At 33.3% G+C, this 25,552-nt stretch overlaps 1 protein-coding gene across 6 annotated transcripts in view; it reads left to right on the plus strand.

The window, feature by feature from the left end:
- LOC126851484 (tsukushi) overlaps positions 1-25,450 on the plus strand; it is a 91,450-nt gene extending 66,000 nt beyond the window's left edge. For all 6 annotated transcript variants that reach the window (XM_050595520.1, XM_050595522.1, XM_050595521.1 and 3 more), the window contains 2 exons: positions 17,275-17,495; positions 22,970-25,450. In XM_050595520.1, the coding sequence (XP_050451477.1) occupies positions 17,275-17,495; positions 22,970-23,806 (1,058 nt within the window). In that variant the 3' untranslated portion in view covers positions 23,807-25,450. The remainder of the gene's footprint in view (positions 1-17,274; positions 17,496-22,969) is intronic.
- Positions 25,451-25,552: the final 102 nt, after the last annotated feature.

The raw sequence follows: 25,552 nt of genomic DNA on the forward strand, positions 1-25,552 counted from the left end.
ACTATCTAGCCGAATAGAATAGTAGTTGGTAATGATATAAACATATTATGTTTCTCTCTGTAGAATAATGTATTTCTCAACAAAGTCGTATAATGCGAACACATTGGAGCTCGGTCGTAATAATTCTGGCTTGTTTGGAAAAATGCTCAAGTGAACTTTCACAACTCCACACACACACACACACACACACACGCATCTTTTCAAAATACATATTTAAGAGCGCATACCCGTTCGAAAAAATTTTCTAGATTTTTTTTTGCAACGCAACGATGTGATAGAAACTTTTTATTTTTTTACAGTATTATTAAGTACTTAATAAGTATATATTAAATAAAAATTTTCAGCTTAATAATTAAAAAATATATTTTTTTTTTAATTATGCGAATTTTTAATTATGCAGGTTTATGTTTCCACGCACGGTGTGCAAAAAAAATTTATCTTTTTTCGGTTTATAACAAAAAGGAATCGGATTAAAAAAAGGCTTTGTTAGCCGATGCGGAATCTTATTAGAAACTCGCTTGCAAAATTTGAAGTCAGTCCATTGAACGTGTTGGAATTTTCATGCACCTTGTGCAAATTGAGAGTTACATATATTTGACAATTTTTTTCTCTTTACTAGAAGTTTGACTGCTTATACACGAGAAGGTCTTACAATTAATCCATCATTAAATTTATATAAAAGGATTATAAATCTACTAAATATAAGCGAGCCGTGGTTTTATTCATCGATGGAAAATGCAACGGGAGAAATGTATAAGCCAGAAATCGTTATTAAATCTGGTTCCAGATTTAAGTAACATGAAGCGGTTACATATTTATTCATTTATACGAAACAGTCTGTGTTATAAGTAAATCCAAAATATAATAAAGCTGATTTATAACGGTAAAAAACAACTTGTTTAAGATAATAAAACACGTACAGAGCTAATGAGCATATTCCTTTTCATTTAAACAAGCAGTGCTCCGTAAAAGTAATATTCTTGTAGAAGACATATAATAAGAGAATATATCCGTAAAAAGAAAAAATGACGCATACAAACACACATACTATATATCTTTGTAGCATCAGGCTTTATGTTATCTACTTGATGCTGCATCCATAAGTAGAGCTAGATACGTAAAGACGTATCGCGCAGACAGATACACACAAATGAAGAAAATTATTAAATAAAGATATTAATTTTTATTTTTCATAAAATTAATTAATTTTTATCTTTAATAAAAATTATAAAAATTATATTTAATATATTACATATATAATATATATATATATTAATATATTAATAACGCATTACACAATTCCCCACGTGTATTTTCTAATTAAAAATAATTGGCGCAGAATTTTCTTTTTTACCGCGGAATTATTATAATGAGATATTACGGGCGCGGTCGTAATCTGATGAAGAAATTCAGCTTTTATTACGCGAGACTATTTGCCGTAACATGCAATATTGCGATCTTCCTCCAAACGAAATAAATCAATTTCTCCTTTTATTCAATGATAAAGCATCTAAGAGTATCTTAGATAAAGTATCTAAGAGCTGGATGCAATTCTCTTCGCGTGCGGTAAAACGCGACTGCGATATCTCTTCGCGTAGAGCCCAAATTCGATTAAATTATCCGAGATGCACTCCATTCATCGGGGGAGGGAGGAAAAAAGCTCGAACGTGCATTACACGATGAGCGGATGCAGGAAAGGGTTAACAGTTAAAACAGTCCCAGATAAAAACCGTCGAGGCCAAAGCTTTGCCCCCCAACGTGACGAAAAAAATCCCCGATTTGCGTGCACTCATTTATGACACGTACGTAGGGGAACAAACGATGAAAATGGCGGGTGAGAAAGAGAGAGAGAGAGAGGGAGAGAATCGAGAGGAGAATAGAGGCGAGCGTGGAGGGACGGAATGAAAGGGGGTATTGCGGGAACGGGGGGTATAGTAGTACTAGTCCCTTGCTCAAAAAGCTCCCATTGTCGTCCGCGTGCCGTTCGTGACGTTTCGCAGGTATTTTCGTTTCCGACGTGAAACGGCGGTCGGCGGGCCGTGAGTGCTCGTTATTTCTGGAGATTCTTTCCCCTCTTCTCGCTCGAATTTGTTTTATTCCGACGTGACGGCACACATCCAGTGCGCGAGGGGGATAAGTGCGCTAAAATTGCGCGCACTCTCAACCTTTCTTCTTCCCTTTGCTTCCCTCTCGCAAGTGCGAAAGGGAAACGAAAGCCGCCGCGGTCCCCGGGATTTCTTCCGCTCGACGACCCCGACTTCCGGAGACGCGCAGGAAGGTAGTCTTGCGTAAAATCAGCGCTTCTTCGAAGGTAATTGGTTTCTGTCGAAAGTTCTTATTTCATTCTCAGAACTTCCTTACCTTCGCCTCGCCTCGCCTCGCCTCGGACAGGTACCGGTGTGACGTACAGTGGTGCTTAAAGCAGAAGAGGTTTAGAGATTTCACGTGGTAGCGGGCAGAATCCGCCTATGGAGTCGTATTCATTGAGATAGGAATTGCTCTTTTTTTTGTCATATAATATCTCCGAAACGCATCAATTCCTGATTTTATTTTACATATTTAGATATTTTGAATATAGGTATACGTGAATAAATATATATTTTCTTATAATTATATATATTTTATAATTATAATTACATATAATTATATTTATAATTATATTTATTATATATATTTTTAATTGATTTTTAATTTTTTAATTTTTTAATTAATTATATATATTTTTTATATATTAATTATATATATTTTCTTGAAGAAAAAATATACATATTTTCTTCTTATATCTTAAATAATATTATTTATAAATTCAAAATATTCTTTAGAAAAAAAGGAAAGAAATTATATTTCTTAAATTATAAAAAAAAAACTGAATACAGATATCAAATATTATTAATTTATCCAGTATATTTGAACATAATAATTTTATTGTCGATATTAATTAAAGATAATATAAATATCCAATTAGTACCTAATATAATTATATCGAGATCTATCTATTAGAGATATATCTATTTTATTTCTCTTCATGCATTCTACTTTAGCATTTCAAGTCCGCGAAAATGCTATCAAGCACCACTGCATTTCTTACAACGGTAAACATAATCGATGTCGTGGAATAAGTTGAAGCGACATGGAGATACCGAGAGTATCGTCGCAAATAACTGCAACCGATTGCTTTTTTGCAAAGAACACCGCATAACGCGCAGCAGCCGACAAGATTATTTCTTTAATAAGAAAACTTGTAGGAGGAATGCGCGGAGCTAAAGGAATAAAAGCGGGGCGACGAAAAAAGGGAAAAAGGGAATTATATTTCTTGTGTATAAAATCGAGAGGATTAAAAAGTTTTGACGTAAACTATCGGTAAAGGAATTTATTTACAGCGAGCACAATTTACGATTTAATGATTGCGCTCTTAATAAAATAAATCACTTTTTTAAGACGATTATTACTATAGTTTTTGAAGTGGCAATGTTTCAGAGAATGTTTTTTCAGGGTGTCTAAAAAAAAAAGAAGTTACAATATTTCTTAAATTATAAGAAACTGAATAAAGATATCAAATATTATTAATTTGTCCAATATATTTGAACATAATAATTTTTTTAGATATTTCCACTTGCTGGAAAAAACTTGGAAAACCTGGAATTCCCAGGGAATTTTTTTATATCTGAAAAAATCAGAGAATTTTCGTAGAATTGTGTTGGGAATTGTGAGAGAATTTTTTAAAAAATTCTCTCTTTAATAATGTTGCTTTTATATTGTTAGCAGTAGACAATTCGCCAATAAGGCATGTTGTGAATTGTGTTTAAAATATATTATAAATATATATTTATCTCTGTTTATGTTCATTGTCTTAACAAAATATCAAATATGCAATGCATATTTTTTATATTAATTTTTAGTGATAAAAAATAAAAATGCTATGCAAGTTAAAAAATTTTATCCTAAAAATAAATTCTTCAATTTTAAAATTATTGAATTGAAGACTATTCAATTTTATTTTCAGTATTTATAAATCTAGCATTTGAAACTTTTAGTGGCTTTATATTTTTTCTTTACATGAATGAAAAGCATTAGTAAACGCGTACAATAAAAAATAATTATTTTAGGAAATTGCATCAAAAAATGTTTAAAATATTCTTTTTACCTGAAATTTTAAACAAAAATATCTGAAAAAAAGGAATTTTCAGGGAATTTTTTTTTACAGAATTTGGATAGACACCTATATTTTCTTTCTCGATTCTCTTCTCGATACAAAAAAAAAAAAGAAAAAAAAAATGAACGAAATAATTTATCTTAGTCCTTTTAAGCGGAGTAAGAATGCAGTTCTTCTGATTAAATCGAGATAATTAATTAAAGTAACGTATTCTCTTATATCGGGGTCGCACGCGATGCACAGGCTTTTCCGGCTTTCGCACTGCGATGCAACGGTCTAATCAACGTGGAGTTTACGTTGAAGGTTTAAATAAGATTGCAACAAGCTAAGAATTCTGTACTCTGGAGAGAGAGGATATTGCTGCGGCGCTACTGCAACGATACTAAGCTTTATGCGCGGAGACCCGATTGCTTGTTGTTAGTGATGAAGGGTCGGTCTGGAAACTTCTTAGCGGGGAGTTACCTAACGTACTGTACTAAGGGATCTTGTCCAAGTACATTAACCCGGGGAATGGTCGCGCAGAGTGTAATTTACACCCCGGCGATTCACAATCGAGTGAGAGAGCGCTTTCGTCTTTCGGCTCGAAATCACCGGAATTAGCATTCGAATCTCGCTTTTCACTTGGCTCAAGAATTGCTTTGTCTTCAGCAAAGAATTTTATTATATACGTACGTAATTGCTCCGAGAGTGAGAGAGAGAGAGAGAGAGAGAGCGAGCGAGCGAGCGAGCGAATTAAGATTTTATTACACAAAAAAGATGTTTAATATCTATATTATTTTCATATGAGTGTAATATATGAAATTTACGATAGAATAAATGAAATTCTTTTGAAATTATTAAAGGAAATTTTAATGGCTTTTTTTTCTCTAGAATGTCGAAATCGTTGCAAGATCTTTTAATATATTTACGAGATAGTCTTTATTCGGAAATTTAAAAAACCATTAAATTTTTTGAGGATATATAAAAATATTATTATATATATTATATATATATATATATATATATATATATATATATATATATATATATAATATTAATATTTACTTTGAGAAAGTAAAGTTAATTCCCGAAAATTGTGTTACCCTTATTTTGATTATTCTTTCTTTTTTTATTTTATTTTGCGGAAACGGAAAACGATATAAAAAAAATTATATACAGTAAATTTAGCATTTTTTTATGTAATTAATTTTTTTTTTATTACTAATTATTTATGATTTTTAAGCGATTGACAGCTATGTCAGGAACGCTATCTGTCATTACAAGAGATTTCATAATTTTTCGAATTTTATTATTGAGAGCCTCTTCTTGTTTGCGAAAATGCTATTTAATAGTCGGAAAATTTCGCGCGATATTTTTTAATGAGTTTTTAACGGAAAAGTGTTACGCACCGTTTTTAGGTTTCTGGTGCAAAGTATCGGAAACGTAATCTAGATTGTACTCTGGATTGCGGGAACCGGCCGATTCTCGCTATTGGATTCATTGTCCCGCGGGGCTTTTTTTGCGCGCTATTTCACGAATGTACTCGACCGTATGAAAGCGCACGGTATCGGAAAGTGGAATGGGAATGGGGTTGACGGGGAGAGGGGAGTGGAGGAGGTCGGGAGAAGCTTTAATTGAGCGATTCGACCGCGTAATTTAGAGATTAAAAACATCGGAGGAGCGGGAAATGTTGCACGCGAGCGAGTGTGCATGTGCTCTCGCGTGCATTAAAATCTCGGGGCTGTAATTCTTCAACGTCGAAATGAACCTCGGCGAATTAAACTGACGTAGAGATCGGTGCAACACGCGGTCGACGAGGGCGGCGAGAGTAGTAGTAGTGGAGGTGGCGTATGCGCTATATAATACGTTGGCGCGAACCGACAAGCTACATCTACGCCTCGCGTTTATCCGACGATACTGCTTTTACAAGCCAGTCTTATGCGCGAAACACTCGCGGGTTACCTTGTATTCATTCCTTCTGACATTATTTTATAGCATTAATCGTATACGGATACGCGATTCACTCGAAAGCATATCTCCTTCGAATCGTGAAATACGAGAAAAATAAACGCTACGGCTAAAAAGAAGATAGAAGATAGAAGTATTTCACCCTTTAAGGCTGCATGTGTCATATGAAACATCATTGACAAAAATGAAAATTTTTACTATTTCTTCTGAATATCTGTGCAGAGTCTGGGCACACAAGTCTCTTAATGATTTGGTAATTATTTAAGTTCGAAGTTACTAATAATTTTTATGGAAAATCGCGTATTGTAGCACTTATTGACAAGAATTTGTCAATAAAAAAAAACAATGCCAATGAAATAAGTAAACTCTAATAAATATTTGTATAAAACTTGACTTAGATTCACTTACTGTGAAAGTTATTTACTAAAAATTGTGGAAAAATATTATCTGTCTCTTTCTCTCCTTCTCTACATTACTCGTTTTGTTTCTTGCAGTTGATATTCAAGATTAAAAGTTTTTGTCATAAATTAGTATTAATTACAAGTATTAATTACAACAATTTTTTTTACGAATATTTTGTGGTACTTTTTTTATAATCCGGATTTATTTATTTGATTTTTTAAACTATATAATCGAAAAAAATATGTTTTCTTATTCTTTTTTTATTTTGACAGCTACTATTATATAGCCAAAATATCCTAAGAATTCAGCAAGTCTTTTATGATATCAAATATATATTTTGATTAATCAATAATATTTTATCGAACGCGCGTTATTAAATTCATCATATTTGACAAGTACGTGTTTTTTTCACGCGCAAGAGAAGATCATATTTTATATTTAAAAAATTTTACAACTTGATATACCGAATCAATATCAGCTGAAACATGTCAAAAAAATCAAATTCGAAGGCTAAGACGGGGGAGAGTGTTTTCTTCTCACTCATTTCATCCCTCATTTCGAAAGATTTTTTTATTCGAATATTGTATGTCATTTTGGCATTATGTGTTACGCGAAGAGTGACATAAATTATAACGAATGAACAAACATACTTTGAGTAATGAATATATCTCTCTCGTTGACACTATCGCATTTTCTTTTCATCACCTTCTTCGCGATGTACTCCGTACATTTCTTCCTGGATGACGCAAATTGACACGAGGCTCTTCTCCTTTTCTCTTTGTTGAATCCTCGTTCCATTTCGGCGAACGCAGTACCATTACGTTACTTATCAAAGTTAACTGATAAAATACACCTGTTTCACAGTTAAGCGGCACTGACAGGAAATACGTCACCCCTTTCACCGTGTTCGCAATATCTGACGTAAAATATTGTTCCTGAATTGACGTTAACAAACGTAAAAAAAAGAGAGGTAACACATATCTCTAAACTTGCTATTATGCATTGTAAATATCGATTATATACATATAATAATGAAATATCGATGTACAATATCGAGATATGATATCGGTATGTATAGATCGCTGAAGTTTTAATAGTCAACGAGGGAGAGGGGCGGGGGTAGAGAATGGCGGGGCGCGCAAGCCCATCTAAAATAACTTTCGGCGGTGACTATTATCTGCGGTTCGCGATATTAGAACGGAGTGAGAGATATGGAAAGGGATAAATTTAACAGGACCACTTCGCGGGACTCCGGCAAACAAGTCGAGAGCGGAAAACACATGCGGCGAGGACCAATGGCGGGGATTTCGGGACTATTTAAGCGCTTTCCGGTTTCGATCGATCGACGGCGATAAGAATTTCTCTCATTGGTTCGGGCGCGATCCCGATCCCCCTCCCCTCCCTCCCCTCCCTCCTCCCCCTTCTTCCCTTTTCGTTCTCCGCAAACTGCAATAACGCGTACGCGGTCGTCATTGCGGAAATCAAGATGCGAGGGCACGTGTATGCGCATCGTTGACAGATCAAAGCTTTCAATCGGCGAACGCGCTCTTCCTCAACGAGGACGGGGGGCAGATGTGGGGAGCGGCCTTTGAGTGGCCCCCGCGTAAGCTTTTATTACTCGTGTCGGATCGAGCTCGGACCGATGGCTCGGCCGATGGTGCGCTTCATCACCGTGCACGGGATGCTCGACATCGGGATGCTGCTGCTACTCGAATGATTTATTTCGTCGTTCCAAAAACGAGACGCCAAGACGAGAGTTTTCCGGATTCCGAATCGATTGTGAAAGGAAGGGGGAGGAAAAGGAGACGGAAGGGTTGCGAAAAAAATAAAACTTTGTCCGATTAAAAATTAGATAGATCCTGATTAAATTAATGTTAGCCTGAGTTAATTAATGAGATTAATGTAAAATATACTATAATTTTGAGATAACTTTAGGAAGAAATGCGTAGTGTTTTTAATTAAGTTACGCGTTGAAGTTTGGAGCTCTCGCGCGAGAGAAAGCCTATATTTTTTTCAAAAATATCGACATTTCTCGATATTTTTGTTGAAAAGATGGAAAAACAGTATCGATTTTGAGCCTAGGAATTTGCCATTAAAAGGGCTATTTAAATTCTTGAAAAATGAGTACATTTTCTAGATTTTTTGCAGCGCAACGACTTGATAAAACTCTTTTATTTTTTTTTATTTTTTTTTTTACAATATTAATATAATTTTATGAAGTACTTAAATTAAACTTTTCAGCTAAAAAAGTTTTATTTTTTTAAGATATGCGAATATTTGCAGATTTATATTTTTATGCACGGTATGCAAACAAGAAAAGATGAGTTAAAAAAAAAAATGGAACTTTTTTTCAACAAATCGTAATTTTTTTATTTTTAAAAATTTTTTTAAATCACTGGGATAACAGACAGCTATTAATATATTTAATAAAAAAACTTGTATTTTTCATTCCCGATATGATAAATGAACTTTTTCATGCACACCGTAAAATTGCAGGAGCTCTGCAAATATTCACAAAAACTATTCAAAAAAAATTTTTTTTTGAACTGAAAATTTTTATTTAAGTATTTAATAATATTGTATTTATATTATAAAAAAGTTAAAAAATTTTATTAAGTCATTGCGCTGCAAAAAATCTAGAAAATGTACTCATTTCTCGAGGTTTCAAATGGATATACCTTCTTAAATGCTCATCAAAGCTCGTCTTGTTGTACACTTTTTTTTCTCTCGTTCATTATCTGTTCTCGTGCGTTATCATCTCGAAAAAGAAACTTTTTTTTTCCGCCAATCTCATAAAACTTTGATTCCTCGCTCTATCGAGCACCTTTCATGTCACCGAATTGAAAGCTATCAATTTTGATATCTCGTTCATATCTCGCAATCTCGCGTATTGAAAAACGTCGTTCAATTTTTGCATTACTCTTGCGGCAAAAGCTGCGAGCTAGCTTATAAAAATCAAACGTTACCGCGGCGATTTCGCGCCGTCAGATTAGCGTGCACGCATTTCCATCCATCGCGTTCCATCTCGCGTTTGCCTTTTGCAATCGACGAATTATTTAACCGGAACCGCGCCGACGAAATTCCCATACTCATTGCACCATCATATCGTTGATTAATAATTTTTCATTGACATTGTTGCATTTTTTAGTTGCATTTTTCTCATTCGACTATTTTAATAAATGAAAAGTTTTATTTAAATTTATTTTAAAATTTGAAAGAATTCATGATATAATTAATGGCTTGCAAAAACGAAACAAAAGAGTAATTGTATGTATGTCCGAAATTTGCGATGGCGATCCGTGATTTCATAATTAATACAGAGTCTTGTTCATCGATCTCCATTAGTTCAATGGGATCCCCGAGGGAGTTTTGTATTTTTTTTTTTTTCCATAAAAAAAAACCCGCGAGCGGTACACGTCCGAATACTGAAGCCTTTATATTGATTTAACAGAGTGTGCACGGCAGCGGTCGAGGCGATTCGAGGGGAATTGCAGCAGTACGTTTCACGCTGTTTGCGAATTGCATCTGACATTGCATGCTTCGCCATGCTGCTAGTCGTGAAAACATATGCACACGCGCGCACATGACGAGTATGGACTCAATGAAACAATGATTGACTGTAAATATTTGAATCGGCTCTGAATCTGTAATAAAACACGGATTTTGTTTTTCCTTTGTTTGCGCGCCTCCATATCTATTAAATAAAAAATTGGGAATTTTTTTTTAACGCTCACGCTATGCTCAACGATTCTGTCAAACAGTATCTTATCACTCTGGTCGTTATCATCGCGCGCAATTATTATTTAAATGCGTAATAAATATTACGTAACAAATATCGATTGAGGAAAAAATTATGAAACGGATGTTTACACATAAAAATACGAAGCGAGTTATGGAAGTGATATTTTTTGATTGAAAGAAGAAGATTATTCGAGCAATTTGGCTACGCAATTGATTGCGTTATTAAAATTAATGTATCGCTGAAAAAGAAAATATGCTTCTATTAAACAACTTTATCTATAGACCAATATGGCCGTTTATTTTGCTCGAAATATAGTGATGTATTATATTCTATATAGTCTATTCGCCATAGCGAGCAATATTGAACTGTAATAAAGAGCTTTCGATATCTTTATTTATTAAGGGGAAAAAATTCGAAATTTTTTATGAGTTATTCATAACTTTGAAAATTCTTTGCCATTCCGGCAAAATTTACTATTGATCAATAAAATGGCTAAAAAAAAAGCAATATCTACATTTTGATATCGCTTTTTTAAATTTTACTTATCTATATCGAGCTTGTGATGTTTTTAAATTAATTATATTAATCCTTCAGGGAGTGTAAAACATTTATTTCTGAAAATTGTATTCAATTTGTAATAAATAAAAGATCAGCCGTTTGCTTTCTGTTCATTTCATTAAATAAATTATAATTTAACTATAAATACATGATGCTACAAATCAATTTTAAATAAAGACATGAATAGACTCTTATCGCGACTATTCCACATGTACGTATAAAACAAACTTTACACAATGCAACTGTACACGCGTAAACCATGCGTTTGCATAGTTCGAAAATTAAACTCTGATACATTACAAACACTGTATTAAATCCCCACCTTGTTTGTTGTCGGGGCTCAACCTTGCACCGTTTGCGCGTCCATCGGATTCGGAAGCATCCCCCCCCCCCTTCCATCCGTCATCAGCGTCAAAGGGCGTTATTATTGGCGGGGTCGAGAGAGGAATATTAAGGTTTCCCCAATTAAGATCGTGAGTAGACAAGCGAATTAATTAGCTCCGGGCGATAGTAACGGGCGATCGAGATCACCCTCCCCCATCCCCTCCCCTCCCCTCTCGCCCCCCCCCACGTATCGTGAATAAACATGCCCGAAATCCTGTCGTCGTCGCCGAACGCCACTTTCCCGACCGATCGAGAGGAGCCCACTTTCCGTATCATTGCGCAGACCTGTTGCTGTCCTACATCGGCGTAATGTCGTGCCGCATGCATCGCGCCGATAACACGGTCTATTTTCGTTTGCGTCTTGAGGCCGGGAAAAGGCCTCGTAAAACGCTCGCCGAGCGGCGAGTAGCGTATAGCTTCTAAAAATCGGTGTGCGATTGCCATTTCCGGAGACCGTATTAAAGAGACGTTAATTGGCACCAATTAATATGTAAATGGAATTTTTATTTCATCCTATTTCGAGAAAGTAGAGAAGAAACGGAAAGACTCGTCTCTCTCTCTCTCTCTCTCTCTCTCTGTCTTTTTATCTTTCCGTTCCCATTGAAATAAAACGTATATTTTTCATGATATTTTAAGTTTCTTCCATAAGCGGTCTTCCTTTGGAGTTTTAGTCTCGTGGATTTTGAGTCGACCCTCTGACAGGAAGATTTAGAAGATTTTTAACGTGGAACGTGATTATTTATGCAGCGGAGCCTGATATATGTATGTTCGCTGTCGTGAGTCAGAGATATCTCAGTCTGACGTTCTTTTTCGCCGAGCAGTTTTATTCACTTGTTTTATAGCGCGAGAATCTCTCTGACGTATCTCTTTGAAAATCTCTTAAAAGAATCACGATATCTCCAATCTCTGAAATAATTGCATTAAAAATTTTCTGCAGCACGTCTCGCTCGCAGATTAAATTTTAACGACAGACCCTTTCTCATCAATATTACATCGATATCTTTTTAACGAAAAAAATTTCTAATAATTTAAAAATAAAGTAAAAAATCAAAATATAAAATAAAAATAAAATAAAAAATAAACTATATAATAAAATATATAATATAAAATATATAATATAAAATAAAAAATTATTAATCTATAATCACAATCTACGAGATATTAAGAAATTTGAATAGATTAAATAATGAAAAAAATTTTAATAATTAAATTTTGATTCAAAATTTAATTATTTTAAATTATTTAAAAATTTTTTTTCAAATTTATTCTCTCTTTCTCTGTCAGAAAATTATAATGAAATCAGTTGTAAAAAAATGTGTGAAAATTAATTTAAAAAATAATTTATTTCAATATAATGAATTATCAGCCGGATCTTGCTGTTGAACTTTTATGTAGTTTCCTTTTTCAAATTTTCGATAAAGTTTTTCCAGACACGTACTTTCTTGACGCTCTGTGCGATTTTGTTTCGACGTGGAAGCGAGGCATCTGTTCGACATGTGTGTTACACAGTGTCCGAAATGTGGCATGTGTGTTACGGACACCCTGTATACCTGACCTCTTTCGTCGCGCGGAATATTAAGCGACGTAAACGGAGTCAACGAAATCGATATACGGGCGATAAGTTTGAAATTCGCTGCTGCCTCTGCGTTTCATCAGAGATCTTGGCACAATAAACATCACGTCGTTCTCTTTCAAAACTCGGCAAACTGCACGGGCCATGAATCACGACATCTTGTAAACGGATCCCTCCTCTCCTGTTTCCCGCACACACCGGAAATAAGCTCCCCAGCCGGTGAACATTATACGCCATTTCATTGTCGATGGCATCGACTTCCGAATCCCGTGAAATCGACAAGGATACGAATTTTGTGGAAAATTTATCCCTTGATTCATCATTCCTTTCTCGCATGAATGGTTCTCTCTCCCTCCTCCCCCCCTCTCCCTATTGCCCCCCGCCGAGTTAAAATAAACTTCTCGCTCAAAGGAAGACTTTCTCGACTCGCAGAGAAGACGCAATAAACGAATAATAAATGAAATAGCTAATAATAATATCATAGTGAATAATATCGCACAGAAAATTGCACAGAATAATTTATTATTTATTACGATCTTGTTGCGAATCCTTTGACAGAATTTTTATTTTAATTTATTTTTGTTGATTTGTTTCATTTTGTTAATATCGATAATATCAATAATTAATTTTGTTAATTCGTTTTATTTTGTTAATATCGGTCATTAGGTTGTCTTTAATAAACACGAATTTACGATAAAAATTATAGACTTAATAGGAATAAATTTTAAAACTAATAATTGCAAGTAAATAATGTATGATTTTTTTCAGAAATTTTTTTACTCAACTTGTTTATCATTTTTAAAAGATTTGTAGCGATTTTTAGATTTTTATTAAAATAGAAACGATGGCTTCAATTATGCTGTCCTATTTTATGAAGCATTAATCATTTCACAATTTCAGATTCGTAATATTTTTGTTACTTTGCAATTTATAAATACGATGCGAGTTAAAAGGTGGATTATCTGCCAATTTTCATTTAATGATGTTTCAAATACCTTATTAATTTCGCAAATATTATTATTAATTCGAATCTCGCGATATCATATTTAACTCCGGTCATTTGAACTCTTTTGCCGCTTTTTAACACTATTTCATACTATATTTCTATCTTGGGAGAGATGTACTTTTAAATTGTATTTTGCTCTCTCGCTGATTGAAATGAAAGCCCCATGGCTTGTTTCGCGCGATCAGCGCGAAAATGTATTAACTGTTGCAGATATATTATTCACGGCTTTTACGCGGATCATCAAAAGTAAATACGGAATAATAAATTAATATCGTGTATCGTCTCATTGCTTACAAATAACGCTTTGTAATAATCCGTAAATGGAACCACACTTCGTATGTTCAGTATTTTCTCCTCGTCGTGATGTAAAAAGGGTATTATAGTGAACGTTGAAGCCTTCGTATCCTTTCAAGTGCTTTCTAGCGATATTATATCAATATTGTTGCCAAGAAGAAGATATTTGCAAATAGAAATATCTGATGAAGAGCAATGCCTCGAAGTAAATCTTCGCGATGTAATTCACAAAAAAAAGACTCAATTTGTTAGGAATATTTAATGTCTATCATAGAGCATTCTTGGCATTATTTTAAAATATATCTTTAGTATATTTTAATAATTATGTAATTTCTATTTTTGAAAAAAAGAGATATATCAATTTTTATCAATAATTCAATTTCTCATAAAATTAAAATGTGGATCTTTCAAAGAAGTAAGCTTAAATTAATCTTGATTCAAGAGAAAGAAAACACGATATATATGAACTATTTAAAATATTATTATACCATCATTTCATAAAATTGATAGATGCCATTTATGGAAAGTCAATTAAATGAAAGATATTCGTTAAAATTACGTCAGACAGCTTCAATATTAATAGATTCGTAATTTTCCTTTGCGGATCGCTTCGTAAAACGAGAAAGAGAGAGAGAGAGAGAGTGTGTGTGTTCAAAGGTGTAAGTTTGATTATCAAGATATAAATTTGTATCGGAGGAATATATCTCGGCAAGGGGAACTTTCGCAAAGAGAGAAGTACCGTTCCAATTTGTATTAATAACGTTTTTGAATGCAGGCAAATGAGCATGAGATATGCGAAAGTCGGTGAAGGAGGAGGACCTCGTCGACGTCGACGTCGTCCTTTATATAAGCAACAAACTGCAACATGGGGGCGCATCTCCTTCCTTCCTTACTCCAGTTCCTCGTGCATCCTACGCAATGCTATTAAGCTTTGGGCGAAGAGAGCATTTTCGTCTTAGCTAACTGCAATTTAATTTTAATTATGGTCGAGAGAAGTTGGGTTTCCCGCTATAATATCCCAGCTCTTAGGTAATATGGGAGATACATGAAGGAGCGTCGTGAAATTTTTATCTTATCGAAATGCGTAATAAATTCCGCGATAAAAATCCGCAATGGCCGCGCCTTGGCGGAACGACTTATAGCAATAAAGCAAACAACGAAATATTTTCAAGGCTCAATGTACAAGGTATCGCGTAGGGTTTGAAAGATTCTCTTGCGAGATGGATTAAGATTATCGAAGATTAAAGAAAATGTGTGTATCGAAAAAAGTATCGTTTAATACATGGCATATAATAACTTTATATAATATATAAAATTATCATATAATAATAATTATGTATTAAATAAAATTAGAATAATAAATATATATTATATAAAATTATTATTGTATAATAATTTTATATATTATATAAAATATAATATATAAGTACAAATATAAAATATAATATATAAGTACAAATATAAAATATAATATATAATATATAATTTTATATATTACATATTAATATATAAAATTAAAATTAATTATATATTATTAAAAATTCAGAATGGACACGATCGGAAACGTGGATAGAACATTCTTGGACCCTTAGATAGGGAGTTTCTCTCTTCTCTCTCCTGTCTTCGTGTGAATATTATGTTTTGTCAATAATGTGCGAAGCTAGAGAACGAAATAGACGGAAGAGAATGGAATCTTGTTAACTTTCATCTGTTAACTTTCTCGTCCTCTCTCTCTCTCTCTCTCTCCCTCTCTCTCCCTCTTCATTAATTTCACTTCCGGTGCCCCAGCGTCAAAGTTCGAAAATTTATACAGCTGAAATTTTCTCTCTCGTCGACGCGCGTGTAAAGTTGAAATCACCACCTGCAAAATTACTTTGTCGACACAGCAGCGGACCGAATGATCGACCCCAGCTATTTCGACCAGGTATATATGAGGTCAGCACTTTGCGCGTTTACACTTTATGCAATAGCGACATCGCATTATGCATGCACACCTCAATAATAATGTGGCTGTCGAAAATGCGATCCTTGCCCGATCAACCGCGATTGAGAATAGGATGCTTATCGAAATTATGATAACGATTTTCTACCCAAGAGCGTCCAACAGGCGAATGCGAATCAACGTAATAGCGCCAGAAACTGAAGCTATTATTCCTTTGATGATCTCTCACTCTTTCTCTCTCTCTCTCTTTATCCGTCTCTCTCAAACGATAGTTAATTAGGCTACGGAAATATCGGAGTTGCGCGTATAAATGAGCGTTACAAGAGATAGCTCGAACGATTGGAAAAGTTTTCGCAACTTTTTTTTTTTTTTTCGAAGCTATCTCACCAGCCACTAATCAACTTCCTTTAACTTGCTTTAAGCCGACCATCATCTCCGTCTCCTTCCCCCTATCGTCTTATAAAAGCGGATTTTTAAAATAGGGAAGTATCGATTGAGTGAGCTGAGATTCTTAATGAATAATTCAAAAATGTTTATACAATATATAAAATATAATATATGATAAATTAATTTTTTTTTTTTTTTATAAAATTAAATTCAAAGTTAATAGCTCAAAAATACAATAAGTCTACATTAAGAGCTACTTAAACAAAAATTAACTCAGTTAAAGTTAGGTTAAAAAAATTATTAATTCATTAAAAAATTAATTATGCAAAATTATATATTTTTTTATGTAATTAATCTTTTAGTTGTACATTTTAAATTTAGGTAATATAATAAAAAGGTAGTTTTTTATAAGAGAGATAATGTATTATTTATTATATAATAATAATTATACACATTATTTAAATATAGTTGTATATGTTATTAAAATTGTTAGTAAAATGTATAATTATTAGATAATTTTCGACTATCAACGATACAAAATTTTAACTTGTATAAAAAAAGTCAATAAGTTATATTAATGCATTTAAAACGTAGCTAGTTTAAGTTAAAAGTTAACAGGTTTGAAATTGGCTTAAGAAATTAAAAGTTAACTTTTTAACTCAACTTTTAACTAGTTACTATCCAATCCTGAATATAATAGAGAGACGCAGCACACGATATTTAAAGTGATCATAAATCAGATATCAACGATAGCTTGTATAAAATATAGTAAAAAGACGAATCCCCGATTATTGCACCACGTGCATTTCTGATCGATTAATCCATCCAATTGTAAGGATCCAATTGGGCAAAGTTTAAATGCACGCTTCCGTTGATTCTGTTACAGACATGAGCATCCTTCTCTTTAACGGATTCCTCTTACTGGGCTTTGTCGTGGCCACGGTACCGGATGTTCTGGTGTTAGGTTCACCCGGCGCCATGCAAATCATGGATCGGGATCCGTCCACGAAGAAATGTCACTACAACAGGGCCATGTCGTTGCTGGAGGCGCGGTGCTCGAATCTGGAATTGCACGAAATCCCGACACATTTGAAGGCGGACATACAGGTGAGAGATATATTCTTCAAATATGGATATAAATACACAATTTATTCACATTTACTCTTATTTTAAATTGGAATATGAAAAAAATATTTTACTTATATATTTGTTTCTATTAAAAAAATGTTTTTTTCTGTACCGCGAGCATCGTTGTTTTATCTCATCTGGGGGATCTTCATTTGACCTTGGAACAAAGGTTTATTTCAAGGTCAACTTTATTTTTGAAATATTTTAGGATTAATTGAAATGACCCATCTTGTAATTATTATGTCATGTTTTTTTATCGAAACCATCACGCCCATAAAATGGGAGGGAAATTGACAGTTAAATATATTGTGTAAACTCTCTTACGCTCTTGTTTCGCTCAAAGGCTAAATCTGCTAGACTTAGGTGCACGAAGCACTGACTACGAGACGAATTGATGTCCCAGCGGACTAACGCGTGCGCTGTCTTGTCGTAACGCGTGTTTCCAACATAATAGCATTACAGAAGTTTCGCTTTATCAACGTCGACGGTAAAATGCATATTTATTGGTACTCCCTCTCCCTCTTTCTTTCTCTCTCGAACGTTTTTGTCAACTATTATTTCTCTTTTCAATACCGTACATCCGTTTCGCTTTAATAAATTCCACGCGGTTCATGATTTTCCGTGATATTAAAAGCGATAATATGAATCCATCTTTGTATTCATAATTTATTCATTATTTCAGCGATGTTACGCAAGATACATGAATTATTAATCATTGTTTTCTCTCCGTCGGACTGACGGAGTCTGTAAATTTTTGTAATTCAATCCCGAGTTAAAATTTGATCACGTTGTAGCAAAAGACATTAATTATATATATGTTATTGTATTCGAAACGCACGAGGGTAGGATATATATATATTTTTTTTCGGGGGTTTTAAATCCTTCCACGGTCTCGCGCGAAACACATTTTCCAACCACGCGCATCTATTATTCCCTTTTTTAACCGCCTGTCCAATACAACCCCATGTTGTAAATCCGGTACGTCTGCGGCTATACCTTGGTACTTTGGTAAACTTGCTTCGCGATGAAACCCAGGCAAAACTCCAGACACGCTAAATCCGGAGATTGGGTTGTCCAGGGTCATGAGGATAGATGCGTTCCGCAATACACTTGAGAAATTTTAACCGTCGAGATATTGTCAATGCTCCAGTGCATTTGATCTTGTATACCGGATGTCCCGAGCAAAAATCGAGTGAAGGCAACGAGATTCTCTCGTTCGAGATTCTTTTCGTACAATTGCCCCTTTTTTTAACAAAGTAAAGAATTTTTTTTTCGAGTAAAACTTTATATATGCCATTTTAGAGATAACAAACTTTTAATTTTAATTTTTATCTTATTAAATTTTTAATAAATTATTAAATTAGTAAATTTTTAGTAAATTATTTATCTTTTAGAATTTTTTTTAATCATATTAAAAAATATAAAAAAATATCATTTAAAACATATGACCACTTTGCATGAAAATTTTATCAATAAAAAATTGTTAATAATATGTTAAAAAATTTGTATAAAATTTGAGACGTTTATGTTACATGAAGTAGATGATTATAATATTTTTATAATTAACAATAATGTATGTCTGATTAAATTACGTGTAATGTTATATTATGTGTCAAGGATTATGTGTAGGCGCATATATGAATTAACGAACAGTGAACTGTTTGTGCATTCGATCGACAAAGTTGACTCGTACACAGGAAATGTACATAGTAGTAGACACATTCGCAGAAATACCAGAGAGTACTAATTTCGGAGTTTGGTCTATTTCCAAGATCAACAGAGTATTTTACAATTAATCTTAAATATTCTATGATCTGAAATCTAAATTATCATAGAATATTTTAAAAGCATGTTAAAAAAAAGAGAATAAATAAAATTATATATTTTAAGCCTAAAATGTTTAATTTATAAAGAGTACGATTAAAATTTAATTTGGCAAATTGAAATCGATCGAACAAATACAGTTATTTTTCTTTCAATTTTAACTTTACACACACAAAATTGATTATTTTAATAAAATTTTTATAGATTTAAAAATTTTTTTAATTAAATTAATATCAATAAGGGGTATTAAAATTTTTCATTTTTTCATTTCATTTTTTCTATACGCGTTTACTCGCGTATCGAGAAAGAGTAGGTGTCACGTCAAAGAAACCATTTTTTGCATCGTGTTAATATCCCGCTTCCCTGCATTATTGAGTTAGCTGAACCATTAATTCTTCTCGCTGGTCAGCTAATCTGACAAGTGCATCTTTACGGAAACAAAGATCTTATTGATAAACGCCGAACTCTATTCCCCTTCAGTGGAATTATCATTTTTCATTCTGAAACATTTTTACTAACAATAATCTGATGAATAGCGTATCAATCTTTGTCTGAATAACACAATGCGCGCCTGTATAAATAAAAGTTGCTATTGTACGATATCAAAATGATATTTATCATATTTCTCCCATAAGAGTAGTATAAGTAAAGTATAAGTACCTATAATGCATTTTTGATAAATATGTTTTATATATATATATATATATATATATATATATATATATATATATTCGAGAGGGAATAGAAAAAAAAGAGAATATATATATATATATATTTTTTTTTTCTTTTTAGGTATTTATAAGTTGTACAGCATTTGTGAAAATTGAGAGGTGATTTGTAAGAATAATTAATTTTTAGATAGTAATTTTCACTATATTATTATAAATGAGAAAAGAAAATAAAGTTGAAAATTTTTTTCGAATATTCACGAGGAAGACTTTGGTAAATTTCGAGAAATGAATTGTTAACAGTCACATCTCAATGATTTTTGTTTGTTCAGACAAAAATCACCCTTCTTTTTTCTGGTATAGATAAAATTAACTGCTTCACGTATTCCAGTTCGAGGCACTCATTACTTTATCCCTCGAACGTGCGCTTTGAATGTGACAGAATACGCGATAAAATGCGATAATATTTGATTGATTCCGGAATGAGAAAGGTCATCCTCGATAATTTTCGTTTCGTAATTTTATCTCGCAGTCAATTGCGGGAGAAAGGTTTCGTTTTAGTAGCCCTTCGTTAACATACTATTAGACGTTTATAAAGTATTGATTTTTATTGCCGCATGTGCTGCGCATTATTTTATCCGTTCAAGTTTGACGCTTCTAATACGAAAATGTGTTTCTCGAAGATGCTGAAGAACGAGTTTTGAGTGTGAGTGGCTGAGAAAATTCCTGCGCTGAGAAGAAATCGAATCTGGATTATCCGAAAGAAAAAGCCCGAACAGAAGAAACTGAACATCTATATTTTTGTTTTATATCGGATCTCGTAAATAGTTTTTAATTTTAAGTTTTATTTAATTTTAAGTTGTATTTATAAATAGCGATAATGCGAAAATTGAGAAATGAGTTGTAAGAACAATTAAATTGTAATTTTTACTATATTGTAATTGAGAAAAGAAAATAAAGTTATAGTTTTTGAAATTTTAATTTTTGAAATTTTTATTTGTATTATTACCTCTCGTTTGCCTATCCTTCCCGATATCCCATTAATTTTATATTAAAATAAAATTAAAATTCCAGAATTAAAATTCTAAATATTCTAAGAATTGCAGGTAATTAATTAATTTCAATTTATACTATCTCTTTGCTGATTATATTCTCGAAAGTGATTTTTGGCGATTTTTGGAATTTTAAATTATGCCACTTCTGTATTAATTATGTTCTTCTGATATTTTTGCTGACTTTGAAGCTTCAAATTTTCGTGCTTTTTAAAACTTTTGTGCCACCTCCTTGCTGATTATGTTCTCTTGATATGCCACCTCTTTGCTGATCATGTTCTCCTGATACTTTTGCGGATTTCGAAACTTCAAATTTTCACATTTTTTAAAATTTTAGTTTGTGCCACCTCTTTGCTGATTATGTTTTCCTGATACGCCACCTCTTTGCTGATCATGTTCTCCTGATACTTTTGCGGATTGCGAAGCTTTAAATTTTCGCACTTTTCAAAATTTTAGTTTGTGCCACCTCTTTGCTGATTATGTTTTCCTGATACGCCACCTCTTTGCTGATCATGTTCTCCTGATACTTTTGCGGATTTCGAAACTTCAAATTTTCACGTTTTTTAAAATTTTAGTTTGTGCCACCTCTTTGCTGATTATGTTTTCCTGATACGCCACCTCTTTGCTGATCATGTTCTCCTGATACTTTTGCGGATTGCGAAGCTTTAAATTTTCGCACTTTTCAAAATTTTAGTTTGTGCCACCTCTTTGCTGATTATGTTTTCCTGATACGCCACCTCTTTGCTGATCATGTTCTCCTGATACTTTTGCGGATTGCGAAGCTTTAAATTTTCGCACTTTTCAAAATTTTATTTTGTGCCACCTCTTTGTTGATTATGTTTTCCTGATGCGCCACCTCTTTGATGATCATGTTCTCCTGATACTTTTGCGCATTTCGAAACTTCAAAATTTTCACGCTTTTTAAAATTTTAGTTTGTGCCACTTTTTTGCTGATCATGTTCTTCTGATACTTTTGCAGATTTCGAAGCTTTAAATTTTCGCATTTTTTAAAATTTTATTTTCTATCTGCTTGCTAGTTATGTTCTCTTGATATGCTACCTCTTTATTCATCATTTTTTTGCTGATACTTCTGCGCATTTCAAAGTTTTAAATTTGTACGCTTTTTGAAATTTTTTCTTGTGCCACCTCTTTGCTGATTATATTTTTTTGATACTTGATTTGAAGAAATACAGTTTCAAAAATTCCAATGAAAAATTGGTTCAAAAAATATCAATAAAATATATAATTAATAAAGAGTATGTGGCACAATATATGTAGGAGTGTGGGTGGGTATGGTCAATCAAAAGACATGCGTTTTGTATTATTAATTCAGTTTATTAGACTTTTAATAATTACAAAATATATATTTCGCAGATTACTATCGATTTTCTTATAAATATAGTGTTATACATAGCTCTTTTCCATTTTGTGTTTTATTGTTGGTGCTTCATCAAATAATAAAATAAAATAATTTAAAAACAAAACAAATAGCGTTAAAATAGCTGTTTTTTTACAATATTTCTAATTTTTGCATTACTAATAATTTCTCTATCATAATAATCATGCTGTGATAATATATATAAATATATTTTATTAAATAATTCTATCAATAAAAAATAAGCACTCCATATAATAGTTCATGAAAGAGGCTGAGTGATGTATTTTGATAACGTAATGTGAGAATTTATACTCTCTAAAACATTAAACATACATACATACATATATATTAGACTGAAACCTGAGACTATATTTTATCAGATTATAATTAATTTTCCAATTCAATAAATTAAAACAATGACTTTAATATTCCGTTATTAATACTTTCTCGAAAATATATATGACCTATTTTTTTTATTTATTCAGATGTATGTATGTTTTATCTTTTTATTTTTTTTCTCTGTTTTGATAGGTGCTGGATGCTACCGTGAATCGATTGAGGGAACTGACAAACGACAGTTTGGCTCTGTACAAGAATCTAGCCTACATCTACCTAGCTGACAATTTCATTCAGAATATCGAGGAAGCAGCCTTCGCTAATCAACTTTATCTGGAGGTGCTGGACCTCTCGCAGAACGGTTGTGACAATTTGCCCAAGAATCTCTTTCAATTGCCATATCTCCGCACGCTGTACCTCGGTCACAACAAACTCACTGATTCGGTGTTCAAGGTAAAGGTCACCTCGCCCCTCAGATTGCTACAGTTGACCAAGAACAAGCTCACCAGGATCCCGAATTTAGGCGCTCAGCCAAATCTTCTTCGTCTCAACGTGTCCGACAATGTCATCGTCTCGGTCAGCACCGAGGATCTGGCGCCATTGTGCTCGTTGAAAGAGCTCGACTTATCCAGGAATATCATCAGATTCAATCCTGGCAGTTGCGACTGTCAGATGTTCAGTGCTTGGGCGAAGCTGAGGCAGATCAAGATCAAGCCTGATGATTTCTATAATTGCACCGATTCACCGGCTGAGGATTGCGCTAATATGCAGTTCAGCAATCGGACGTACGAGCTGTACAACGAATGCTCGGCCATCATACAGCAGGAGGTAGAGACCGAGAAGGCTCGATCGGCATGGATACTGGTAGCTTCATGCGTCTCGGTGTTCCTCTTCATAGTCTTTGTGACACTGTTCTGCGTTCACAAGCGGAATCGCAGGCGACGCAGGAAGCAGAAGGAGCAGCAGCAGTTAACGGCGAACAACGCCAACACCGAGTTGCTCAACAGCAATCTGACGGCGGGTAATTCGTGAAATAATTGCCAGAAGAATGTACAAGAGTAGAAGCGTTGTAATGGCTCTTTTGCGTCAACGATGAGAGTAGAATTCTACGCGTTCCGAAAGGGGGATGAAAGTTTTAATGTATTCACTTTGAGAAGTAATAAAAACGACGTTCAAAATATCCAAGAAAGAACTGTTGGTGTTTATTGAGAGTTTAATCGACGGATTTACAGAGAATTTAATCGGATATATCTGCGATTACGTGCCTAAGTTTGTATCTGATCATTAATACATCGCAATGTTCAATAAAAGTAAGATTATATAGTTCGAAATGCTCCTGGCGCGATTGCCATTTTGAACAATATTACAAGTTTTTGAGAAAAAGTGAGATATATTATTATATAGCCTCTTGAAAAATGCGAACGACGCGATTAAAAGTAAAGGCGTTATCATTCAGAGGCCGAGATATCGAACAAAAAATATGTTGAAATGGTACTTATTATTGTTAGAGATTACTTAAGATTTTGAAAAGGGGAAAACAGCTTTACGGAAAGTAATCGATAATAATGAAGAAGACAGCTCCGCGGAGATTATACTTATAAGATATAAACGCGTTAACTTATAAAAATGTGTAAATGTTCTATATTGTGTTCACGCATATATAATGGTTACGATATTTACATATAAGATCTACGTGAATGTGCGGCGGATTTTCAAGAAACTCTGCGTGTTCGAACAAATATTATCTCACTGTATTCTCCTCGCGACGATATGTAGGAAATCTCGATATTGATTTCTTCGATGTCGATCGAATGAATCTCAAAAAGCCGATCGCTCAATGTCGTCGCGTGCTTTTTGTCGATGTAATAGCATTGCGAAAGCGTGCATTTACTATACGATTTACACGGTACTTAAGCAGAATTTTCTCCCTTGGAGAATTTTTCGACGCCAAAGTGGATTTTTTTTTTATATCCAAGTGTCGATAGTTTTATTTACTTCCTATTGGAAAACTCTTCTCCCTTACAATTTTGCAAATATTTGTATTTATTTCTAATCAAACTTAAATAGCTTTATTTACTAGATTTAATATCTCTAATCGAAACTTTTTTGTGTATTTATTTGTAAAGATATATGTACGGATATTATAGTAACAGGACCTACGCGCTTACTTCTTTGAGCTGTGGTCGACATTTCTTTTTTTTGTTTCTAAAACATTTCTATTATGCGAATATGTATGTATATTATTGTAAATTATATATACATTTAGAGGATAAATAATTAAGTTATATATATATATATATTATATTATATGTACGCGAAAAGCCCTTTTCAATATATAAAAGAATATTACCGAATCGTATCTTAAACTTTTCACACAGTGTTTTCTTTAGTTCCTAGTACTTATATGTATCTTTATTTCATACGGGTATATGAGATTGTTTTATTTCATTGTAATATTGTAAGGCGAATAGAATATAATTGTACCATCGAAATGATTAATATAACTTACACTTACACGTAATAATACGTGATGCGCGCATTTTACGATATGTCAAAAAAGTTTTATACTAATTTCCACGTTGCTCTTTTTAATATGTATGAAAAATCTTTATATGTACAGAGATATTAATAAAACTTGGAGATCCACAATAAATCGTCTTCAAGTAAGACTAATAATGATTTTTACGTTTTTTATCCAACAGAAAAGCGTCCGAAACTAGGAAACTTTTTTTTACACATAAATATTCCTCCAAACTTACAAAATTACTTAGCACAAAG

Source organism: Cataglyphis hispanica, chromosome 8 (assembly GCF_021464435.1).
Source record: "Cataglyphis hispanica isolate Lineage 1 chromosome 8, ULB_Chis1_1.0, whole genome shotgun sequence".
Taxonomy (NCBI): Eukaryota; Metazoa; Arthropoda; class Insecta; order Hymenoptera; family Formicidae; genus Cataglyphis; species Cataglyphis hispanica.